General features: G+C 40.4%; 1 protein-coding gene across 5 annotated transcripts in view; it reads left to right on the top strand.

Moving 5' to 3' along the window:
* Positions 1 to 24,220, top strand: part of SATB2 (SATB homeobox 2) — a 136,116-nt gene that overhangs the window by 66,845 nt on the left and 45,051 nt on the right. For all 5 annotated transcript variants that reach the window (XM_030952607.1, XM_030952609.1, XM_030952608.1 and 2 more), the window contains 3 exons: positions 663 to 786; positions 5,488 to 5,590; positions 17,973 to 18,445. In XM_030952607.1, the coding sequence (XP_030808467.1) occupies positions 663 to 786; positions 5,488 to 5,590; positions 17,973 to 18,445 (700 nt within the window). The remainder of the gene's footprint in view (positions 1 to 662; positions 787 to 5,487; positions 5,591 to 17,972; positions 18,446 to 24,220) is intronic.

Genomic DNA, 24,220 nt, shown 5'->3' with positions numbered 1-24,220 from the left:
TTTTGATGTGCTTCTTGGGTCTGTCCCCATGCATGTAGACACAAACCATAAGTTTGTTAAATGAAAAGAGGCACAAGTCATACGAAGACAAAAACTTCACTACATATGCCGTTCTTGTGGCATGAAAGTGAGAACGAACTGCATGTGACAGATGTTGGGCATATGGCTTGATGTGTTTCTGAAAGGCTCTCAGATACTTCAGTGATAAGGGCAGTATAAGAACCTGTATAAAATTAATTTTTCAAAGTCTCACCTCCACACAATGAGGGCCCTCACTGTTCAGGGAGTTTGTTAGTGGCAGTGCAGCATATATGTTTATTTCTCTACCCCAGCAGGAGTATCTTTGTCTGGAGAGGATGGCTTTACTCAGCCATTCCTGGGGCTCACTTTATGCAGTTTCTTTGCTCTCCGTCAGGCCCCAGCAGGAATGGTTATGCACACGTATGCCATAGGACGATCAACAGCTGCGTGTTGAACTGCACATCTTCTGGTAATCGTGCTTGGTGGGAGAGGGATAGAGGGGAGAAGCACCTTGATGGACTGGCCAAGCAGGAAACTCTGGGGTTGTGCTTGTTGCTTAAAGGTCTATAGCACTTGCACACAAAAAGTAAGCATCTGTGAAGGTGATGTTTCTATCTGCTTTTTGCTTTCTGTTTTAACAGTTGTTCAAAGTTGGAAGATTTGCCAGCAGAGCAGTGGAACCATGCCACAGTTCGCAATGCCTTAAAGGAACTGCTCAAAGAGATGAATCAGAGCACATTAGCCAAAGAATGCCCTCTCTCACAGGTCAGTGCTTTCAGCAGGCTTAGGGAAAGAAAGATTTGCAAGAACTAAAGCTCATATTTCTTCTGTAAAGAGCCTATACTGAACAATTCCATAAATACCAAATAAATTTCTTGTTTTCTTTAGAAAGGAGAAATACTAATTAATATGTTAAATAGTAGTATCTTTACACCATGTTTTCTTAGTGGGTTGCCAGGTAAAAATTATGAATTAATTGATATCATAGGGATGTAAATCCATTATTTAGATTTTTATCTAAACCTGTTGCAGTAGGACTAATGATCCTCAAATACAAGATTCAAGTGGCTTCTTCCACTAGCAGAGGCTTGTCTTCCCCTCTAACCCATGGGTAGCTCTCATCAGCCTGCAAGCATGATAAAAGGTATGCAGTTTTAACAGTTGTGGCCCAATTTCTAGGAAACAGCAACAAAGAAATGTATATGTAATTATGTTTAAAAAAGAACAAAACCTCAGCCTCATTCTCCATGACTGCTTTTTAAATGGCAGTGATGTCATGTCTAAGACACAGGTTCCTACAGATGTCACGAGCTCTATTTGTACTTCAGATTGTCATAATGAGGCATTCATAAAATTTTTATGACTCCTCCTTGCCTCTCAGAAAAAACAGAATAACACTTTAACACCCAGACCAGGTAACTTTGCCAGGCATGAAAAATATATTGCCTTCTAAAATGTATGCTAGAATCAGGTTAATCTGTCCATTGTATCTTTGAAAAGTCCAAACATGGGTAATTCCAGCTTCCTAAAAATCCAATGCTTGCTCACATCCAACGTTTTTTCTCCTGTGATTGTGTGTCTTCCGTTGCACTGTGTGTTCATCCTGCAATTCATGATCCAAAGCCTCCATGAATCAAGAGAATTCTCTCTGTTCACCACAAATTTGCCTCGCTGTGTTACGATTACAACTCCAGAAAAAGCATAGAGGTAAAATATGGAGCTGGTAGGAATCACATTCTTCACTTTCTTTAGCCATGTGGGATCTGCAGCGCTAACAGGAGTGGAAGGGTTTTGTGAGGAAAAGCCACGGAACTTGCTGATATAGTAAAGGAGGAACAGACACTGTAGATATGCGCAGTGTGGAATACGCATTGAATATGAAAGTGTTTTCCTTTTCACACAGTTTAAGTGTCATTTTTTAAAATAGAATTATCTGTGGAATCTGGTCAGCTAATGATGATTGCAGCATATGGTTGTCTCTGCCCAGTCTTCTTTAATATCCTAGCTAACTAAACTATGCATCATTTCATATGCAGAATTCATTTGTTGTCTGGGTCTGTTGCCTCCCACTTCAGTTTCAAAGCCTACCAGGTGGAAACACTGCAGTTGGTTTACTCCTTCTATAGGCTTAGTCTGACGTATATTTACAAAATTACTGATGGCAGAAGCGTAGCAGCCAAAATCCTTGCCTCAGTATTTATTTAGTGGAAAAAGCTAAGAGGAGATCCTTCTGTAGGAAATTGAGCTTGCTTGCTTTTAAGCACAGATATAAATGACCTTGGGTAGTGACTAACTCTTGAATTAAGACTGCAGAATGCAGCTTGTATCATTATTATTATTGCCTTAAAAAGTTTCAGTCTCTTTTGGTTTAGCTCACAAAATGCAGAAGATACAATGGAAGGTTGTATAGAAGCTGTCTATTACCATCATCTGAATATGCCTCTAATACAATTCCTTCTCCCAAATCAGTTTTAAAAAAATATCGTGCCAAATGTGAAATGTCATTACAACCCCCTTGTGGTTAATATATTATTGACAGCAGCAAATTGCAGAGTGGTCTCTTAGGAGTGAAACTGCAGAGTAAATGCTGCTGTTTATTAATGTGTTCACAGTGCCTCAAGTACAGAAGCAGAGAGGGGCAGCGTGGGGAGCTCCCGCTCCCACCAGCCACAGTGCTCCGTCTCTGGTTCTCAGTGCCCCAGCTCTCCAAGCAGCCCAGATGGGGATTCTGATTGTTGCTAATGGGAAATGTAATCATTCACTTTGATTTAAAATTGTTCTGTTTTTTTTCTGCTAGGTGTATTACATGTCTGCAGCTTAGCTACCCTTAGCATACGGCTCCTGTTCAAACAAGTAAATCCCGGTTAACCAAGCTGGGGGGAAGGAGGGTAGGTAGGGGGAGTGTGTGTGGCAGAAAGAAATCCAATTATTTCAATATTTCCATCTTTCCATAGAGATCTCTGTCTTTCCTGTGTCGTATCGCTCATTCCAGCACTGACCATGCATTTTTGTCTCTTTGCTGGAACAAGCTTTATTAGGACATGAGTGTGTCCCATGTTTTTCTCCTCAAACTTACTGCACCAGATTTTCTTTGTGTGGGTATTTCTTAGCTCCTGGTCTAAGTAGTATTCATTCCACATGGCTGTCATGGCCACACACATACTAAACATATCTGCTGCTTTATTCCTTCGTTAAGGATTTTTCCAGAAATATTATGCATTATTTAGAAGTTTGCAACTAGTGAGTGGTTTTTTTCCTCACTCTATTTTAAATGGATATTTCCATTCTCCAGACTTACCAAGATTCCTAAGACAGATACTCCTAGTGTTCCTTTACATGTAGTAGTGACAATATGTGGTCTGAAAATTGTTATAGTTCTTACCCCTGCAGAAGAGAATCTGTCCTGGGATTTTTTCACCAATGGTTGATTTACTGTTTGATTTTACTTTGTTTATTTAGTTTAAGTTTTGCTTTCTCAAATAAAGGTTAATGGGTAAATATATTCTTTGATATGTAATAGCCTCATGATTTCATGTGTTGATTTCTTGTAGAGCTAGGTGATTTGGAGAAGGAAACTCGCCCACCCCCCCGAGAAAAAAATTTAAGAGAACCAAATTGATATGTAGATGGAGTTCAACAATTTCCCCACCCTTCTTTAGTGAATGGAAATTTAACTGAAGTGATGCAAAAAACCCCTGGGTTTGCTCAACTTTGTTCAAAAACCCTCTTCAGCAGAAGCTATCGCCATGTCAGGCTTTCAGAATTTTGTTGCTTGTTAAAATGCTGTAGAGCAAGGGAAGATTTATGGGCAGGGAATTGCTGCTGACTGCCACAATGCTAGGTTTATGTCTCAAAATATTGATTTTAATTAGAAAATTGAATCTCAGTTTTAGAAATTGGAGCTGCTACTTAAGGCTCTTACTTCATAGCCTGCAAACGCTACCACACTGCACCATAGCACTCTTTGAGTGGAAAAGGTAGAGTAAAAAGGCAGAAGGGCCTCTTCAGTGATAGTGAAGACTGTTGAAGACTGAAAGTAATCTGTATCACCCAGTTATCTTAAGTTGCTCAGTTTTGCTCACGTTTTTTAAGTTCTTAAAGCTCAAGAGTTAGGGACAGAGTCCTTTGATACTGCAGTGAACAGGACAGGAGGTTGGGTAGATCTGGAAGAGGGCAGGGATGGTTTTGTTTTAAAGCATTGTTAAATTCAGTGAGCCAGTGCATAAGCCTTGTAACTTTCCAGAGATGGCCAAGAGCCTGCAGGAGCTCGTAGGCCAGAGCTTGAAGCCATGGTTTGAGCTGTGAGATCATCCTTGCTCTCTCGTCTTGGTGCAGAAAGGTTGCACAAGGTGCCTCAGCTTTCTCTGAGCTTTGACGTAAGTGCAGAAGGAGGCATGAGGAAAATAAAATACAGTCTGTGGAGAAGGTGCATTGACTCCTATGTCTTGGAGTTAGATTGCGTTTCCTTGGTGACAGTATACATGTGCTGGGAGCAGTTTGACCCTGGAAGGGTTCAGAAAGGGGAAAAGGAGATCAAAATGCTGTTAAAAGGATGCCTCCTCTATAGCATGGAAGAAGGGAAGAACTACCGGTAATGAGGCTGTTTGCCACCCTATGGACAGAAGCACCCCAGATATAAAATATCTTTTTTTACTGGTCTCAGGTGCTGGAAAACCAGTCTGCAGCCATCCCTTCATTCAGCTTGTATGGAGTTGCTTGGGGGGAATTTGCAGAGTAGGGAGGGGTGCTGGTTAGGCAAACGATGTTTCAGTTTTGTTGAGCTTTCTTGTGGGTTTTGACTGCTCTATGTTGTAATATGTGTAGTTCCCTGCGCTCTGAATGGCACTGCTAATTTCTCTTCTGGGTGATTCTTCGCACAAGGGCTAATCACACGTTTCTTTAAATTAAATTAATTTAACTTATTTGCCTAACTGTTGTTCTGCACCGAGTAGCACGGATGTTCTCCAGTTCTTGGCTGTGCAGTCTTGCTGCATTTGGAAGCAGAACAGAGACATCTGAAAAGCATTATTGGGATTATGCATGCTGGAGCATCTAATCTTACCTTTAGGATCTGGTTCCTAAATTGTGCTTGGTGCAGTGAGCATGTGTTCCTCAGCACAGCCCTGCCTGTTGTTATGCAACTGAAGTTTGGCTGTTGCAGTATCACAAGTACAAAGCAAATTAGAGCTTCCCACCCGGCCTGAGCTGCAGGTCTCAGTGTAGGTTTGTGCTACATTTTTTTTACATAATTGTGCAAAATTATTATTATTGTGATTTTACTCATGGCTGGGCATATGGACTGGAGAATAAAACCAATGTTTTGTACTCATCAGGTGGTTCTTTTGGGTTTGAAGTCACACATGGATGATCATTATGCACTCGCGTGTCATTTGCTTTCCCTGGAAAAGATTTCTAATCGTGGAAGATATTTAAAATCCTTTTTGTTTTTTCTTTCTATACTTCCAGAGTATGATTTCATCCATTGTAAATAGTACATACTATGCCAATGTGTCAGCAACCAAGTGCCAGGAGTTTGGGAGATGGTACAAAAAGTACAAGAAGATTAAAGGTAAATTGATTTTTTTTTGTTGCTTTCGAAGTTCTTGAAATTCTGCTGACAGTTGGAGATGATTTGATTTAAATAAAAGTAATAATAAGCAATAATAATATTTGTGAATTTGTCTACAAAGAGGACACAGTCACAGCACATTTGAAATTAAATCTGATACTTTACAAACAAGGCTGGCATGAAAACACAGGACACAAAACATGCTTAAAATATCCCATTTCACTGTGCTGAAAGATCAACTGTGTTTTGAATTAAGCAAAAACATTTTGGAAAGAAAACATTCTAGTATCTCCGGATTTAAAAGTTAAATTACTATGTAAGTTGCCCTAGTTTTGTTTTGTTCCTGAAAGCTAAAAACCTGACTTTTTAAGTTTACGTGTGCCCTTGTTCTCTGTTCTCAATACTGCAAAATGTACTGGCATTCCTGCTGTATTTTATTCTGTGGAACCTGGATACAGAGGATTTAGTACTGCTTGTTGGGCGACACTTATAAATAGCAAGGTGTTGCACCCACTGAAGTCATGAGAAAAATAGCCCATTGTATGTATTTTTTCTATAATGAAATGGTATTAGTAGGTCCATAGTGCCTGAGGCAGTAAAATTATTCTAAGTTCATCCCATTCTCACTACTGAACTGTCTGATCACCTGTCAGTGGTGCACAAAATGATGTGACAAGCATGCATGTGTGTGGTTTGTTCTTTTATTATTCCTTTCCTTGCAAGGGACTTAAGTGTGCACCAGACTATTTGTTTTAGTAGGTTTTTGTTTTTTGGGTTTTTTTTAACACTCGTGCTTTAAATGCTCAGGACTTAGAGGATAGTCAAAAGCTTTTTCATAATTCCACCTGGGACCTCTCTCCCCAAATCTCCATCACCCTTGGAGATTAGGTGTATGCTGGGGTAGGGTTTTTCCATAGTTTTTCTCTCTCTTACACCACTGAACAGAAGATTCATTGTCTTGAAAGAAGGCATGGACTGTTATTGTCATTTCTGTCTGTGATCTTTTCAGTAGCCAGGAAAATCATAACAGAATTCACAAACATTATGAAGAAATAGGGTAATGTCATGTCCTTCCTGAGAAACTGCTGTATTTTCAGTTGTGTGAAGATTAGCACCTTTCAGAAAGAGTGTGCTGTCTTTTCCTCATAAAAGGCTGGGAAGCATAAGCCACGAAAGGTTGCTTGTTTTGTTTCCTTAGGACAGACTAGAAATCTGCATAATAATACCATAAAAAGTCTGCTGCTTGAGCTAGGAACACATGAAACAAAATTGCATGAAACATCAGAACAAGTTCTGAGGCATCTGTTTTTCTCTGCACATACGGCTTGTGCAGAGCATACCTGTTAGACACTCATGCCTGGGCTATGCAATGATTAGATTTTCAGTAGGAGAAAAAAGAAAGAATGTTCTGTGGTGAAATTATTTGTGTCTAGAAGGAAAATTGTCCAGGCAGGATTGGGGTAACAGTGCAGGCAAGGAAATGGAGATGTTGCTTTTCACCTACTAAAATGGTTTAGGCTAGAAGTAAAAATGTTGATTGGACATCTTAGTATGTGGTTACCCTCATGCCAAATAAACTGGATATTTTCTTTTCTCTGTAAATTGCCATTGTGTGACTCAGAAGTGTTTCTTTTTTCTAAATGGTGTCTCTTAATAGCAGAATTTTATTCAAAGTACTTTAACATATCCTCTTGGTTAAAAAGCAATCAAAAGAATCAAACAACTTCAAGGTCATCACCATTCGCTTTTACTTGCTGTTCTGGGAGAAATAGGCTTTTTTTTCATTTTTCTTCTTTTTTTTTTTTTTCAAAACTGGGCAAGAGTGCCAGTTGCAGAGGCACTGGAAGCCCTTAACTGTAGTGTTCTTAACTGTAGAGACGCCACTACAGCTTCTGAGTATTTCTAGTACACTGTTGTCTTCTACTTTCTTCCACTCTTAGAGCTTATGCTCTTAATTTTTCTTTACTTAATAAGTGCACAGTTAAATTTTTAAGTGCAGTAAAAGCAGAATGAAACCTCAATCAAAAGGTCAAGGATCCAAACCCGAAGAGTTTGCCAGATAACTCTGTATCTGTGCTATTCAGAGACACAGCCAGTCGTTGCTGCTTGGAAGTTTATGTGTGTGTTAGTAGGAGGAGGAAAAGGAAGGTTAAGGTATGTGTGAAGTAAACACAAGCTGCTATAAAGCAGTTCAAGTAGTGTTGATTCATCAACCATATGAGTGGGAGAGAAAACAAAGAGTCTGTGGCAGGTACAGTGGTGCATGGAGAATAAACAGCAACTTCAGAGCAGTAATCTTAACTGCCTGCAACCAGGAAGACTTCTGCACTTTAGGTGGTTTCAGTTTCTCATCATCTCTCATTTAATGTTGTTTTGTTTCTTTTCTATAGTCAGATAGTCCTTCAGGACAGCTCAGTTAGTGTGCAAAATCAGTGACTCAAGTTACATGCATCAGTTGTTGCATACTCCTTTTAATAATATTTTAAAAAAGGACTTCCATGAAGGTGAATGGATGATGCAGTGATTTGTTTTTTGGGCTGTAGCTGGATAGATTAGGTAAAACTATGATTTAGAGTTCTTGGAACCAGCACACATATCCTTGTGTAACTCCAGAGCTGGTTACTAGAAAGTAAAAGCAAAAAACAATTCACATGAGCTGTGGTAAATACAAAATAGGAAGGGGCTTCAAAATAACTTTATTGACGTTGCAAACTAAATGCAGCCTACAGTGTTAAATGTGTTTCCTATTATCTGCTAATGTCTGTTTTAATAAAACAGTGGGAACTAAATGGTTGCTTCTTAATCAAAACCATGATTTCCTAAACATAAGCTATGTGATTCTGTTACAAATTGCCACATATAGATCTACTAGGTCAGACTTTTTTCCTTTCTCATAGAAATAAATAAACAGTAAATTAATTATACTCTCTGGAAGATCAAAGTAATTACAACCAAAGACAGACAGAAATAAAAAGTTCTCTGGAAAAAAAGAAAAAAAAAAGAAAAGCATCAGGTTGCTGAGTGCATAGCTAATGTTTAAATAATATAAGAAAGTGCACAATCAATAATTTGATATCATTAGCAACAGATGTAAAAGCTGTATACAAATGGAATTGTATCAAATCTCAAATAAACATTCTCAGTGTGCATTCTGTTGAACTCACTGAAAAGACAGCTAAACTACTTATGTTCATAATTCTAAAAAAGTTTTCAGTTAGTTCAGCTCAGCATGTCAATTTTGTCTTGTGTCAGATGATGCTGAAATAAAGTCCTGCTTTAATTTTTTTTCTCCCACCGTGTCCCATCCCTTTAAGGTTTTAAAACGTTCACAGTTTACTCAGGAGCACAAGAGTTAGTGTACAGCCAGATTTGGGAATTTTCAGGTATGAGGATGGAGGCTTTTTGTCTCCTACTGGCCCTGGGTCTGCCCCTTGGGATGTCTGTGAAGATGTGAGGGAGATTATAATGGGATGTCCACTCTTTCCAGTCTCTCTGGGATACATGTATATATTTGAAGAAGAGCTTATATTAAAACCAGTTATAATGGAATGTGTACAGTGGTTGGGAAACAAAAGGCTTAACAGTTCTACTGTGGGCCTTTTGCCTTTAGGGTGTCTGTAATCACTTGAGGTGGTAATTAAGCTATTTAGTATGTGTTGTAATTTTGTTCGAAATATGCACCAGAAATTAATCTAAGATTGCTATGTGAAGCCTCTTTTCCCCCTTTTTATTTAGTTTTTTTTTTTTTTTTTTTTTGAGGGATGCAAGACTTTATAGTACCTACGTGACAAGGCTTAATTATGTTTAAACCTGCCTCAATGAAGGATCAGAGATCCCCCTTTTTTACTAAAGAATACATACTAATAAATGACAACTATAGACCAATGGCTTATTCCAGTGGTTCTGAAGCTGCCTTTCTCCTGCCCAGTCCCATGGGGATGCTTCTGCCAGCCTGAGAAATGCTCATCTAGAAGCATTTCTCTAGAAACTGAACTTGCTGAAGCTGGGAGAAGGCATTTAATATTGTTGAAATGCAGAATTTTAAGAATTGCTTGAAAGGTTTGCATTGGTTTTAAATTTGATTAACAAATAGATACAGGAATAAAAACAACACTTTGTAAGTAACTATATACATGTGTATATATATATATGGGTATGTATGGAGAGTGGTATTTCAGAACTTAATCATGCAATTCAGGTAATTCTCAAGGGATCAAACTTGTACCAGTTACCTATTTGTGTCCCAGTGTTTAGGGTTCATAGCATTTAAAATATTTTTTAGCTCTCTTTCTCAATAGATATTTCACTTCAAAGTGTCATGCTTTCTATTTTTATCAGAAGGACTATCACGGTATCACAATTATTTCACAACTGAAAATCTTAACTGGTGTGAATATTTTCTTTTTGCCTGATGACACAACTTAGCTCAGTGGGAGGAAGTTAGAAAGGCAGCAGGAAAAAAATAAATACATTGTGGACTTAAAATTAAAAAGACATACTTTTTTTGTGTGTTTATGAAGAACATGTCATCTTTGCTCCTGCCATCAGTGTCTGTCAAAATATAGCTTTCTGTGGATGTGAGTTTTGAGACTGTGGCTGTCTCAAAGTTTTTGTGGAATGATGAGGCTTTTCAGTTTAAAGGAGGAGGCCTCAATTATTTCTGTTTCAACAGATCAAGAATGTAAGAAAAAGCTTTTATAGCTTCCTTAAATTGAGACTCTGCTTTGGCTCCTCTTTGATTTTGCCAATATTACTGATTTGTTGTTTATGTGCTCTTTTATTCTTGAAAGTTTGTTTGCTTACTTCCAATAATGGATAGACTGAGCAATCTGTTTCTCTTTTAATCTGTTCCTAGAGGCCAGTGTAGGTTCAGAGAGGTTAGAAACATGATTCAGAAAGGCTCCCAGCTTTCTTATTTCCAGGCTGAAGGAACTGAGGATTGCAGCGCAGTGATAATGCCAAGTGTGAGCCTAGGGAAAACTGTCATTATGTGCTTTGAGGAAGAGTTTTTAATTGTTCCTCTGAAGCAGATGTTGTGGAAGCCTCATGAAGAGACACACCAGATCTTTCCTGAACAGAGTTCCTGACTTTAAAAATACCCTTTTTACTGATACATGCATGGGTATTTACCTCTCTCTGTGTAAGTAGAGGGGTTTATATATAGTATGTATTTATATGCATATATCTTGACCTTTTGCAGTAATGTTAAGTTTTTTAAGGAACTACATTTCATGTCTTGTTTGGATATTAGTTGTGGCTCTGGCACCAAAGCATTTAGGGTCAGCTGTGGGGCTGTTGACATTACTGTAACTTCTTTGCTTACTTTTATACTCCTTACTGTGTATTAATTTCCCCAAAAACAGGACTTTTCTCACTTTCTTAAATAAAAATGAAGGAAAATAACATCAATCACAGCAAACTTGTCAGCATCTAGGTAACTACATGACCAGAAGATCATCTCTTGCCTCGGGGACATCCTCTTAGTGGCTTGCTGTGCTATTTTATGAGGAGAGTAGTTCATCAGTTGTCACTAATGATGAGGAAGAAGTGGCCTCTGTCTTTAAATATAAGTTAAAAGTGTCAAGATTCAGCAAGAATTATAGACCCCTTGACCGCTGTTTTCCCCACCCACATTAGCATTTTGTGTTTCAGCATTGTCTGTGATGTTAAGTGCCACTTTGGGGGTTTGTACATGTGTGTTGTTAAAAGCCAATTTAGCTACTGCTGTGTGTTCCAGGGGTGTATGACTTGTGCCCTCTTGGCTGTTCCTCTCTGTAAAGAGAATTAAAACACACCCTTTGGGTTTATTTATTTAATTAAGAGTAATTTTTATCTAAGGTAAATGCATATATGAATCTCAGCTTTGCAGAATGCCTTCCTTGGTTTGTGACTGTTTTAGGGCAGTGGCTCTCACTGCTCACAGTGCCTGTGCTGTGGCAGAGGATACATGAGATTTGCTGAGTGGCATCTCCTGTGTCTGTGTGTGGCTGGAGCTGCAGCCAGTGCTGCTGTAGGCAACATAGGCCACACAGTAAAGACTGAAAACCCTTCTGTGGAGAAGCTGTCCAGCCACTTGTCCCGTGTCTTGCTCAAATGATGTCACTGAACTTTTTTTTTTAAATGTCTCCTGTTCCAGTACTGTGCTTTTCTCAGTGAGGACCAGTTGTGTGCTGCAGCTGGGACATCTGTCCTTTTGAATTCTTAGTAAAGAATGGTTATCTCCATTTTCTAAAAGGAAAACATGTTTTTGTTTTAACCTTTGGAATCTCAGAATTAATTTTCTTTGATATTTAAAAAGATTATTTGTGTGCTGCCAAACAGTGACATGTTAGCTCAGAAGAAAAGTTATTTTCACAAAGTAAGCATTAGTGGAGATAAGTTTCAAACAGGAGGATAACTTGAAGCTTAGGTACAGGCATAAGCTGTATGTGAAAAGCTGCAAAGTGTCTCTCTGCTCCCATGGATTTCATAGAATATGTACCTCCAAGAGCAGAGTGGAATTCTGGTCACTTGAAATACCTGAAGAGTTTGTATCTCTGACTTAGTGATGTTTGTGTTCTGTCTCTCTCCCTTCACCAGCTCTGATGGTATGAATCAGGAATACACACATATGTATCTCCCAGAGGAATTGTACAATCACCTGGGTCATCTAGGAGGTTTGTACCTCTCACAAAAGATTTGATCTACTGTTACAATAGTTTGACAGGAAGGGAGATACTTTTATATCAAATGGTAGCATGAGTCCATCTAAACCAGTACTGCCTGTGTTTCTGTCAGAGTGTTCTAACTAATGATTCTGCTGCTTCTCCTTTTCCATTTCACCTGACCAGTATTCATGGGTTAGAGCAGGTGGTCACTAGAATACCTTCAGTATCATGGTTTTCTCTGCCAGATCGATCTGGCATGTCCTTTTGACAAACAATGTTAACATGGTTATGAAGAACTGAGTTCGTACTTCTGTGTGCCTCTTGAACCTGTACACAAACCCAAAAACGTAAAAATAATATGATGATGCTTGTCTTCTGACAGGCATCTTTGGAAGCAGTGCAGTCCAGGGAAAGCCCATGTAACGAGTATGACTTCCTATGCTTAAGCACTGGCAGAAGACATGTTAGCATCCCTGTGTCCCAAGGGATGACTTAGAGCTAGTCTTGAGAATAAGGGGTGAGAAGGTCAGCTGCATAAAGAGACTCAGCAATGTTAGTACACTTTGCTCAGTTTACCTCAGATTGGTGGTTAAAGGCTCACTTTTAATGATGATTCTAAATTAAAAAAATAGTGATTTGTGCTTTGGTGGGAACTGAATGGTTTGCAACTCAACAAAGAACAGACAATGGCCTTTCCTGTCTGTTTTCCATTAGGCTTGGATAAAGGCCTTTGCTACCCACAGCCAGCAGCCAAACAATTTCTGTATGTGCTCTATAGCTATTTTGAGGTTCTGTGCTGTCCTGCAGGAGTAGGGAGAAAGGTTATAAAAGTTACAGCTTCTTATCACGTCTGCTCTCTGGTCAGCCTACTTTTCCTCCAGTCCTGAGTGCAGGAACAAGTGGCCTAGGCAGAGGTCAGGCACTGAAGCCAGTGAATGACTATGGGTAAATACAAAGATTAGATGCTGACTGAAAATGAGACTCCTCAGATCAGCCCTTTGCACTGAAGTGGTTAAGTGGGCTGTGATTAAAAGAAATAAGTAATTATCCCAATTACAGATAAAAAGATATGGAATTACCACTTTAAAAGCACCTCCTGTGCTCTGGAGTGGTTCTGTTATTTACAAAGTGGTAGTTCATAATTATGCAGCAGAAGCAAGAGGGCACCCTCTGGATGTAGTGCAGCAGCCCTGTCTCTCCGAGGTGGAGCTGGTGCTGTGTTTTGTCCCCCAAGCATGGCTCCAAAGTTCAAGTCTTGCTCCAGTGAGCAGAATGGTGCTAAGCCAGGAGAAATTGTGGGAACCTTTCTGTCTCAAGCTTAGTGCAGGGTATACCAGAGTTCACAGAGCTCTCCCGGCTTGGCCGTGACCACTGCTAGAAATGGCTTTTATGATCACCAGGTTTTAAATAATAAATAAAACAAAGAAGCAAACTGAAGCACTGGAGAACAGCCCTGGGTGGTGACATCCTGTCACAATTGAAGCATGGCAATTCTGCCGGCTAGTAACTTATTACAAAACGTTTCTTTACCAGCTTCTTCTTACTCTGGGGCAAAGTGCCTGTGTGCCTGTGGGACTGAAAAGTTCCGGACACGCTGGGTCATGGACGCTGGCGGGTCCTCTGTGTCCCTGCTTGCAGTGCTGTGCTGGGAGACGTGTTACACTCTTGCTCTCCCTGCTGCATCCCTCATTGTGCACAGGAATTTGGTTTCCAGTGCTGTCAGTCAATTCAGTGCCGCGCATAAGCCCTAAATGCCCCACGGGCTGTTTGTCAGAATGTTCCTATTAACAACTCAGTGCAAATAAAGTGTGAGGGGAAGGGAAGGTGGAGAAATAAATCTTATTTTAAATCTTTTGAGCTGGTTTTATTTTAAATGGAAAGTTGCATGCAGACCACCCCAAGCTATTGTGCTGTGGTCTGCGTCAGCTGCTTGACTGTGCAAGGAAGACTGGGCTAGAGGTTAAGAGCATCACACAGGGGAAGGGTGCACTGAATTCCTTTTGTGCTGGATCCAGGAAGTTTTAATTTAGTATGGAGTTGAAATACATTGACACACATGGTAATCGTTACAGGATGAGAACGGAATATTCAAATACAATAATTTGCTGCTCCCATTCTGGGGATTATGTTGGTTTCTGACTCTTGTAGAGGTAGTGACATGTTGTAGGGAGGTATAGAAAAAAGAAGGGCAGATGCTATTCTAGAGTGCTCTCAGGGCTAATTGCTGAACTTAGCACAGTACCTGTTGTCCAGACACAAGTCTCTGCCTACCTAGTGCTGGGCTTCAGAGTAGTGGGTAGCTCTGCAATATGACAGTGCTGTTCTACTTGGTTTAAATGAGCTCTTCAAGCAAAGAACTACAGAATTGTATACCAAGTGAGTAATGCAGAGAGAAAATGAAAACACTGCAATATCTTTTGCTGTGGTCACACCACAGATGGAGGTAGGTAACAGCCTCCTGAACCAGCTTTTATTTAACTACCACAGACATTGCTAGCAGAAGTAGTTTATGAGCAGTACTTGAATGTAGACAGTACATATCCATGGAACCCCTTCCTTCCCAGTAAGGTCCTGCTGCTCTCTCTTCACATATTTATATTCCAATCAGTACAGTTTTGTATTCCAATCAGTACAGGACTACAAGAGCTCTGAACGTATCCCCTGTAATTGGGTATGAGCATGGAAAACAGAGGATGCAAATGTAAAAGCCCTGTCTCAGGAAGATCTGAGGCTGAACGCTGGTGGCAGAGAAGCTTTGTGGCTCCTGTATCCTTTCTTAGAGCGTTGCTGGCAAGCTGGCCTGTGTCTCAGGACAGTGCCACTCTCCATCTCCAGGGTGTCTCAGTCTTGCTCCTGTTCAGCCCTGCAGATTTGGTAACCAATCCATAGTTACCAAAGAACAACAGGGAATCAGATACAGGCAGTGTGTTAAAGAAGGAAAGAGTCTTGAGGAGTTGAGTAATGCACATTTTTTCCATCCAGCGTAACTGCTAATGGTAACCTTTTATTACTGAAGTGGTCGAAGTGACTAGAATCTGGTTTGTTTATAGGAAGTACTTGCATGGCTGGGTAGTCTAATGTGATCAAAAAGGGAAACTGATAATAAGGGAAAAATATACCTATGGAAGCAAGTCAGGTGATGTTTCTGTGTAATCCAAATAGCTCTGCAGAGATTAACAGCCTGGCAGCCTTTTCATCTTAAACTTTATTTTTATAGGGGTTTATAACTTGGCATTGAAGTCAGGAGTGGGTGGAAACTTGGCAAATGTGGTTCAGCCCAGAAAGTGAATGTTATTTATATTTATTTCTCACCAAGTTTTCAAAAACACTTGGTTACTGTTTTTATGTTCTAACAAGTAATAATTTGTTGGTTTCAGTGACTTATTCTCTGTGTGCTCCTCAAACTACAAATAGTTCAGAACTTTTTCAGCTCTTCTGAAACTTCTAGCGGAAGGACTCATATTTTTAGTGTTGTCAGTGATGTAGCAGGATGCTCCAGTTATTTCATTACACTGAGCAACAGCTTTATGCTACTTACACCTGCCAAGTAGCTATTGTACCTTTGGACTAATTGCACTTGGCTAGCAACAGTGTGTATTTAATGGCATTACTCAGGTGCAGGCTTAGTGCAGAGAGGCTGAGGAGGCGATGGTATGGCCATGTTGGCACTGAATCATCTGTGTTGCAGAACGTGGTCTGAGGCTGTGACAAAGCAGCCCCTCCTCACTGCCCTGCCCACACCTCTGTATTGATGATGGGTCCATCCCTGGAATTAGCATTAGCACCTCTTATTGCATATTTCGCATTGATTTCGTGTCTATTTCTGAATATAGAGCTGGTATAGAACTCCTGGTATAGAGCTTTTTGTGCCTCATTTCATGGAGGCCTTCTGACATCATGAAGAGCAGCTTTTGAATAGGGATTTTCAGTATTTTCAGCAAGATGAAATATTGCATTATGTATCTGAGAGCGTGTGAGTAACACCGCAAAATGGTCGTTTGCTGACAATAATATTTGTGTATCACACATTTTGCATTGCCTTTCATAGTTGAAATACAAGTAAACACTTACTTAGAAATTCAGTTGGGTTAAACATTAGGTTTTGTGAGAAAGTGGAATTCATAGCTTTCTTAGTAATGAATTTTTTGTTTAATTTTTAAAAGCAATTATTTAATAGAACACTAAAGATGTTACAGTATTTTCCTTTTAAAGAATGGGAAGAATGAGTTAAAATTTCTTACAAGGGAATTCTGGGTATTGATTCACCTAGTTGTAAAATTCAGTACTTGTGATGTTCCAGAGTGACAGTTCTAAAAATAGTAACTGTGTGTATGTATGTGTTCAGGGCGTGACCCTCTCTGCCTTAGCTTAACTCTGGGAGGAGAAAAGAGCTGTCTTTCTATTTAGATGAAAAGAGAGCAAGTCATCAGTAAGCTGTCATTCTGAGTGTTAACTGTGTAAAGCTTTATATAGACTAGATTTTTAAAAAGAGTTCAAAACCTCATACAGTTGTTAATCATTACACAAGTTATAACAGTATTATGACCTTTCTGAAATAAATCCTATCTTGTTACTTGCTGAGACCAATACAGGGATGAGGTAGTGGTTTTCTATGATGACATGTTTCTAGACACTTACATATCAATATAAAAATGCCTATTCAGTTGCATGTAGGGAGGCTTATGGAGTCTGTCCTACTGTAAAAGGACTTCTGATTGCTTAAAATTACCTAGGTAGGAATTATATTTATGCACTTGCTAAACTCCATTTCCTATTTCAAGTGGTACTTTTAGAGAAAATTTTATTTTGTGATGTGTGCGTTTAATTTTGCAGTTAGCTGAAAAGATACTGCGATATTGCTGACATAAGATACTTAACAGGGACAATGCACATCAGTATATAAAGCTAGAGTATATGCGTTTAGTGTGTACTGTTTAATTTTTTTGTAATGTGATGTCACTTAGAGATCACTGTTGTGTTACACAAAGTTTTTTTGAAGAGAGTGAAGGCACTTTATTCCAAGTGGGCATTTTGCAAAGTGCTTTAAAAGTTTCTGGAAAAACTCATGGCAACGAGGCTTTGGCTATAGGAGCCATAGCTTCAAACTTTTCTCATATGTGAATTTCACTGTTTTGTACTATGCTTTCACACAACCAACATGAGGCTGCTGTGGTGCACCTGGGTGAGCTGATGGTACCAGAATGGTTTATCCACACACAGTGCAAGGTAGAGTTTGTGTGGAAAAGATAATAGTTGCCAAGTTTGTAATGAGAAGCAGTGCCGTGAGCTGCACATGGAATGGCCTTGTTTCCATTTGGTTTGTGTGAATGGATACCAATTTGAGTTTTTTCCTTTACCTAGATTCCAGGGATTCTGAAAGACTGACCACTTTTAAAGGTTAATCAATTTGCTGTGACACATTCAAATGCTAGTAACAGAATAAATTGAAGTGTCCAAGCTTTTTTCTTTTAGGAAAGGAGGCTGGGGAGGATACCTGCTGTTGGTTTATAGGGAGTCTTCATGGGCTGTGGATGAAGCCTGGGAAGTCCGAAAGAATGTTAATTATTCTTGTTTCTTTTACTTTGTGTTTCTTTTGCTTATGTTTCTATGATACTTCTATGCAATTGTAGACTTGCAAAGTAAAGCAGGTGCTGTTGTGTGCAGTCGCCTGCAATATAATCCTTGCCCTAAGTGCAAGCTGAAATGACAACAAGATAATTTTTCTCTTTTAACAGTGGAAAGAGTGGAAAGAGAAAACCTTTCAGACTATTGTGTTCTTGGTCAACGTCCCATGCACTTACCAAATATCAACCAGCTGGCAACTTTGGGAAAGTCTAATGAACAGTCTCCTCATGGCCAAATTCACCACAGTACTCCAATCCGAAACCAAGTGCCAACGATGCAAACCATGATAAACCCTGGGCTCCTGTCTCCTCAGCTCAGTCCACAGCTGGTGAGGCAGCAGATAGCCATGGCCCATCTGATAAACCAGCAGATTGCTGTCAGCCGACTCTTGGCTCACCAGCATCCACAGGCTATCAACCAGCAGTTCTTGAATCATCCCCCCATCCCTAGAGCTGTCAAGCCAGAGCCATCAAATTCATCGGTGGAAGTCTCTCCAGATATTTACCAGCAAGTCAGAGATGAGCTGAAGAGAGCCAGTGTGTCTCAAGCTGTCTTTGCAAGAGTAGCATTCAACCGCACACAGGTACCAATTTCTATTCTATAACCAAGAAGGGGCAAAGCTGTGGCTCTTGTGGGGCTATGTGGTTGTTGCAGGTCAGGGCAGGGGGCATACCAGAGAAACAGGTCAAACCACTCTCAGTCTTTTCTGCAGTCTCTCTGTCAGTTTTGAACAAGGCTGTTTCTTCCTGGAACAGCTGTTTGTTTGCATTTGACCACTCCTGCGCCATTACTTGAGCTTTGTTCTCTAGCAGTCATTCTGCTCATGGGAGTTCTTCCCCGAGCTCCTCTCTGTGGTTATAAACTTCCACATTTGCCCCTGCCTGGTTGCCAGGAAGAGGTAATGAGAGACTGAGAGTCAGAGGTGTTTTTGGGATTCCTTCTGATGCTTCCTCAATTCCTTCCTGTGGTACAACTGATGCCACAACTAGTGCTCCTGCAGGAAATGTGTTAGGCAAGTGTGCTGGGAAATGTGTCTGCCTTTTGTAGCAAATTGTGTTTGCTTTCATACATCTGACACAGGTTTTCTCGCTCACCTAGTGAAATGCAGATGTTGAAATGATTGCATGATAGTATCAGCTTAAGCCTGGCACATGGAGTACCCAGGGTGAATGTGTGCTCAGAAAGACAGGCCATTTACATTTATCCTACAGGATACAACATGTGATCTCTCAATTGTGATACTCTGTAGAAAAGCTTAAAAAATGGAAAGTGGCTTAATATTCAATATTGGTACGAATGCCTTTTGCATAGCTGGAGTTGTTATTTGAGGTAAGATTCACCAGCAAGAGAAGAAAAGGGCAAATATATATCTCTAGGAGGTCTGTCCCTTGTCCCATACAGTGCCTTCGTCTGTTCTCCTAGATTAATGATTTTCTTTGGCACTGCCATTTTGGAAATGCTATGTTATGAGGGAACTAATTAAAGTATGGAGCACATTTTATTACTTCCCTTCTTCCATTAAATTCATAAGATGGCTGCGCTCAGAAAAAAGCACTTGAGTTCTGGGGTTAGCCTTGAGGATATCAAATGAAAACTACATACAAATGCATGAGTATTTCCTCTTTAAAATGCTGCTTTTAATTTGGAAAAGCTTTTCATCCCTCTGGGATCATAACCTGTTGTATATAAAGCCCGGTATAATCAAGGTGGATGGTATTGACAGAATGACATATTCTGAACTGGAGTGAGAGGTCGGCAATAACGTTGCCCGTGAGGGTTTTGTCACTGTCAAGGAGCATGAAGCTCTCCTTCAGTCACACTGGGAGACCTGGGCTGGTAATGCCCAAGTCTGCTATTAAATCAAAGGCTCATTCCCCAACGAGAGAGATATTACCTGCTTCTTAGCCCTCCATCATAAGTAAATTGATGTACATCCTGATTCCAGAACAGGCAAGTCTTACAGCATCCATAGAAGATTTGCACATCTCGCAAGTGTTTTGTTAGTCAACAGTGCCCTAATACAGAAGACCAGTGGTCTTACATACAGTGCATCATGTCCCCAGGAACCATCCCTGTAGCAAAAGAGTGTAGATACACTCTTTTGTAGTGTAGAGTTTCCATGTCCTCAGCTGTTAATTCCAACTCAAATCAAGCTCCCCTCACATGAAGAACTGTTCAGGGTATTAAGAAGAGAGGCTCAGGCAGTCAGTATTGCACTGCGTAATAGAAGGTGTGGGATATTCCCACACGTCCATGGTGGAGAAGCAAACTCTGTAAAAAGCACTTGGGGTAAGTCTACTCTCACCTCCTTGCATCCCCCATGCAAGAGGTACGGAGACGTGTGTGTTTCTCTCTGGAAAGGTTTGGGTTTGTTGCATTTTACAGAAGTGGCAGCATTGGAAACTGGAGGTCTGTTGTTTCTCCTGATGGTACCAAATAATACATGCTGTGTGCCAGCCAGCTAATAATGGCATTAATCACTGCATTATGGGCCACTGCTTAATCTTTCTTCATGGTAGCTCTGTGGTGCACATTAACCTATAATTAAGTATAGCTTCATGAAATATGTACTGTGAGGCTTGTTTAATAGATAAACTATCCTCTAATTTATTTTAAAGTCCAATGACCTATATACTCAATGCTGAAAAGCCCCTTCTTACTAACATTATTTCTCCCCGGAGACCTTCCATCTGAGCAAATCTGTTAAATGAAGTAGAGGAAGCTTTGATCCAAACTAGGCTAAATCCATTGGAACAAGTGGCTGACACTTTTGTGTGTGTGTGTGGGAGGGAGAACATGAGGAGGGTCAGAAGATGGAGAGATGAAATTGTATGGTTTGTGAAACATCCAAATCTTCTTCTTGAAGTTGGAAATACATAACTGAAGACAGCAATATTTGCTTATACCTGTGGCCATGTTGTCTGCACACATGAAAACAAGCACTTCAGGCTGTGTGACAAGTTCTGTACATTTCCTACATACACAGACTGTAGAGGGTGAGGAGGTTTTAGTGCACAGAGGGAGGTGATGTCTCTCCTTGGTCTCAAACAGTGCCATGAAGTCAAAGGCTGTCAGTACAGTGCAGTACTGGTCCAGTACAGGCTGGAGTTCTCAAAAATGCCTGGCTGGCTGAAGCCTGCATTGTCTTAACATCAGGATAACTTCTAGGAGATGGGTGGCCCCTGAAAGCATGCATTGGCAGGTGGAGATACACTGAAATGGGAGGCAGGACAAGGGGCCTGATGGCCAAGGTTATGAGCTCCTTTGTGGAGGAGAATACACACATGGAGTTTGGCCCATCTTCAGGGCAGAGTCCTTGTACCATCCTGCAGTTTATTGTCTCCTAATATAACATTCAGATTGCAACCAAAAGGTTGTAATAACCAGAACTTGCTTATTGCAGGTTGTAATGTTTTGATAAATTGGTAGGTGATGTTAGTTACAGGAAGAAGTAGGACTAAGATGACTGTTTTAAAGGAAATGCATGAAAATACACCTTGTGCTTTGCTGGAAAGCTTTTCAGCATATCTGGAGGGGCTGAAGTGATCCCGCTCTTCAAAATACAAACTGGAAAATAGGTAATTTGAGTCCTGTTCTACATAAAGAAAATTAACATATTATTCTTGTCCTCGTTTGCTCAGCATTCCTCTTTGCTACAGGCTCTTGGAGCTGTAGTCAGGACAGTTTATTGGGCTCTTCATAAAGAGTCCAGACAATTTAAATCACTTGATCAGTGAACTGCTGCTCTCCTTGGGAGTGCCCAGTGAACTGCAAAGCCTACAGGCTGGAGGAGTGTTTCATTTTGTATCTTTCTCTTTTTTCAAGCATCTTTTTTTTGCCAATGTTGTGATACAATAGCCAAAACTAGTAAAATGTTTGGGCGAGTGGCCAGTGCTTGTTTAACTGAACAGCCTCTGAAACTGGAAATATTCTTGAATCTGAGCTTTTTAAATCAAGTTGTTTTGGGGCCAGATACAAAGAGATCTGGATAAAACCACCATCATGTCCAGGCTGCTTGTAACTTTCTTCTCAAAGAGCACTGCTCCCTCCTTCCTGCCCTGAGTAGCTCCATGTGGGAGTGTTGGCTTCCCAGCCTGCAGATGGGAAAGCAGCACACACCCAGCTCAGCTCCTGCCTGGGTAGCTGGTGCCAACCACTTTCTTTGGATTAAAGGAAGTAACAGCCTGAGGAGGAGGAAACTCCACCAGCTTCAGATGTAGCGAAGTTTATGATGAAATCAGCTGCACTGATCCTCCATGGTCTAAGGATTTGGTCACACCTTGGCTGCAGGTGTGCTTTGAGGAATAGGGGAACACAGGATTGATGCTGGGTGTTGCCCCAACTTCTGGTGAAACTGCAGACAAGTCTAGGGTCCCACAATGAGGAAGAGGGAAATAGCTCTTATAGGTGCTATAAACCTTCTTATAGGTGCTCCAAACCCTCTTATAGATGATCAGTGACACCTTTGTTGGCATACGAAGGTGTCACTGGTCACCTAAAAGATGGTTTGGAGCCTCTGACAGCAGGAGTGTGGTTGCTAAGGAAGTGAGGCTGTGGGTTGTGACTCCTTGTTTTAATTCTGCTTTCTTTGGCAAAATTCCCGCAAACAGGAGTGGGTTCAGAAAAGAGTCCTCTACAAGGCATTAAGACCAGAAATATGGTTTGTTGAAATAACTGACTCTTCCACCTCTATTTGCTTGTGAGCCAAATCCTGGACAGAATTCCTTTTGCAAATAATTTTCCCTTTAACTCAAATGAGAGGAACACAAGGAGCTTTAATTCTCTGCCTGGTATCTAGTGAGACAGTCATGCTGCATTCATTGCTATGGTGTCTGCCCCATTGTGCACAGACTTTCAATTAGCCAGGCTTCTGGTTTGGGTTTTTGGGGGAGTTTTTGTTGGTTTTTACCCTGATAGAAAACTCCCTCTTATAGCATGAAACTCTTTCATGCTGCCTGCCTGTTTTATTCTTGGGTGTAATGTGGCACAAGCAGTGTTCTGTTGTACTCATAGGAAGGAAGGCAGTCTGTAAGGGAAGTGCTTGCCTTAATAAATTGCAGATTTTTAGTACATGGGATATTTGTTCCAACAGTGGGTTTTGCACTGCCCAAAATTTCAGTTTCAATTAACTTAATTGTATTCAATAGGCTGAATGAAAAGATCTTAAGTAGCATGTGAGTCAGGCTTTCAGAATGAGTGCTTGTAGGAGGTGGCTGCTGCCTGCTCAGCTGATGCACAGGAGTCCTGAGCCTTGGAAGCAAAGGCACAGATCTGCAGTGTGCACAAGCTGTGTGTCTTTGCTCATTTCCCAGCATATTTCAGGATAAAGGTCTGACATGCATGTCATATAAATGGTGGCACTTTGTGGCTGCAGGTGATCGGTCTTTCTCTGCCTCCTTTTCCTCATGCATCGACATTCAGATCCACATGCACACCCTGTCTTCCCTCATAAAAGCAGATACCATAATAAAAAAGAGGCTTTATTAAACTAATGCAATAAAGCAGTTTTCTTTGAGGATTTAAACACTTCATTTTTAATAATAAAAATCAAATTGTCATTGTTGCACCCTGTATAAGTTTTATTCAAATCAGCCTTTAAATGCTTTGTGCCTAAGCAGCTCTCTCCTGAGATGTATGCTTTTTAGCATTAGTTAAATGAGTTTAAGAACAAGGCTCATACTCTGGCTGTAGGCACTGAATCTGAAGATCAGAAGATTTCTTCTAAATGAAGGATTGATGTGATGTGTACGCTGAAGTGTTGGTCTCCCATTCAGGGAGAGTTAGTCTCAGAGTCCTTCAAGTTCTGAGGTTTTAAAACTGATACAAATGTAGCACCACGCATTTTGACTATTGAGAAAGAAGAGCTGGTCAGGGAACAGGATACAAAAACACTTTTTCCTGATGGAAATGGTGACAGAATGGATACGAAGGTGCTTGGTTTTGCTAACCACTCGAAATTTTCCACTGATTATCTAAAGCAATTTTGTTCAGCAAAATTGGACTGGACACGTTGCCAGGATAAGCATTTCTGATAGACTTCCAGCACTTCTGCTTCATATTCTTGCTGGAATTAGGAAGAGATGCAAGGGAATGGGAACAAAGCAGTGAGCATTTGAAAAGGAGCTTGAGTCCCAAGAAACCTACAGGTACTTCATATAGAGGTTCTTGGTGAGTGCTCTATACTTGGAGGCAAAGAGAAGGATTTCAGAATTGTTTAATGTATCTTGCTCAGCCCAGAATACCATCCTGAAGGTGAGACCTGGAGTAAATGCAGAGAGGCAGAGAGATGTCACGGTAAAATCCTGCCTTGACGTGAGAGAAACACAGTGGGTGGAAATGCTTTGTTCCTTGAAGGGTT

The sequence above is a fragment of the Camarhynchus parvulus genome, chromosome 7 (assembly GCF_901933205.1).
Source record: "Camarhynchus parvulus chromosome 7, STF_HiC, whole genome shotgun sequence".
NCBI classification, from domain to species: domain Eukaryota; kingdom Metazoa; phylum Chordata; class Aves; order Passeriformes; family Thraupidae; genus Camarhynchus; species Camarhynchus parvulus.
The sequence above is the reverse complement of the archived record's forward strand: the minus strand, read 5'-3'. Positions and strand labels throughout refer to the sequence as shown.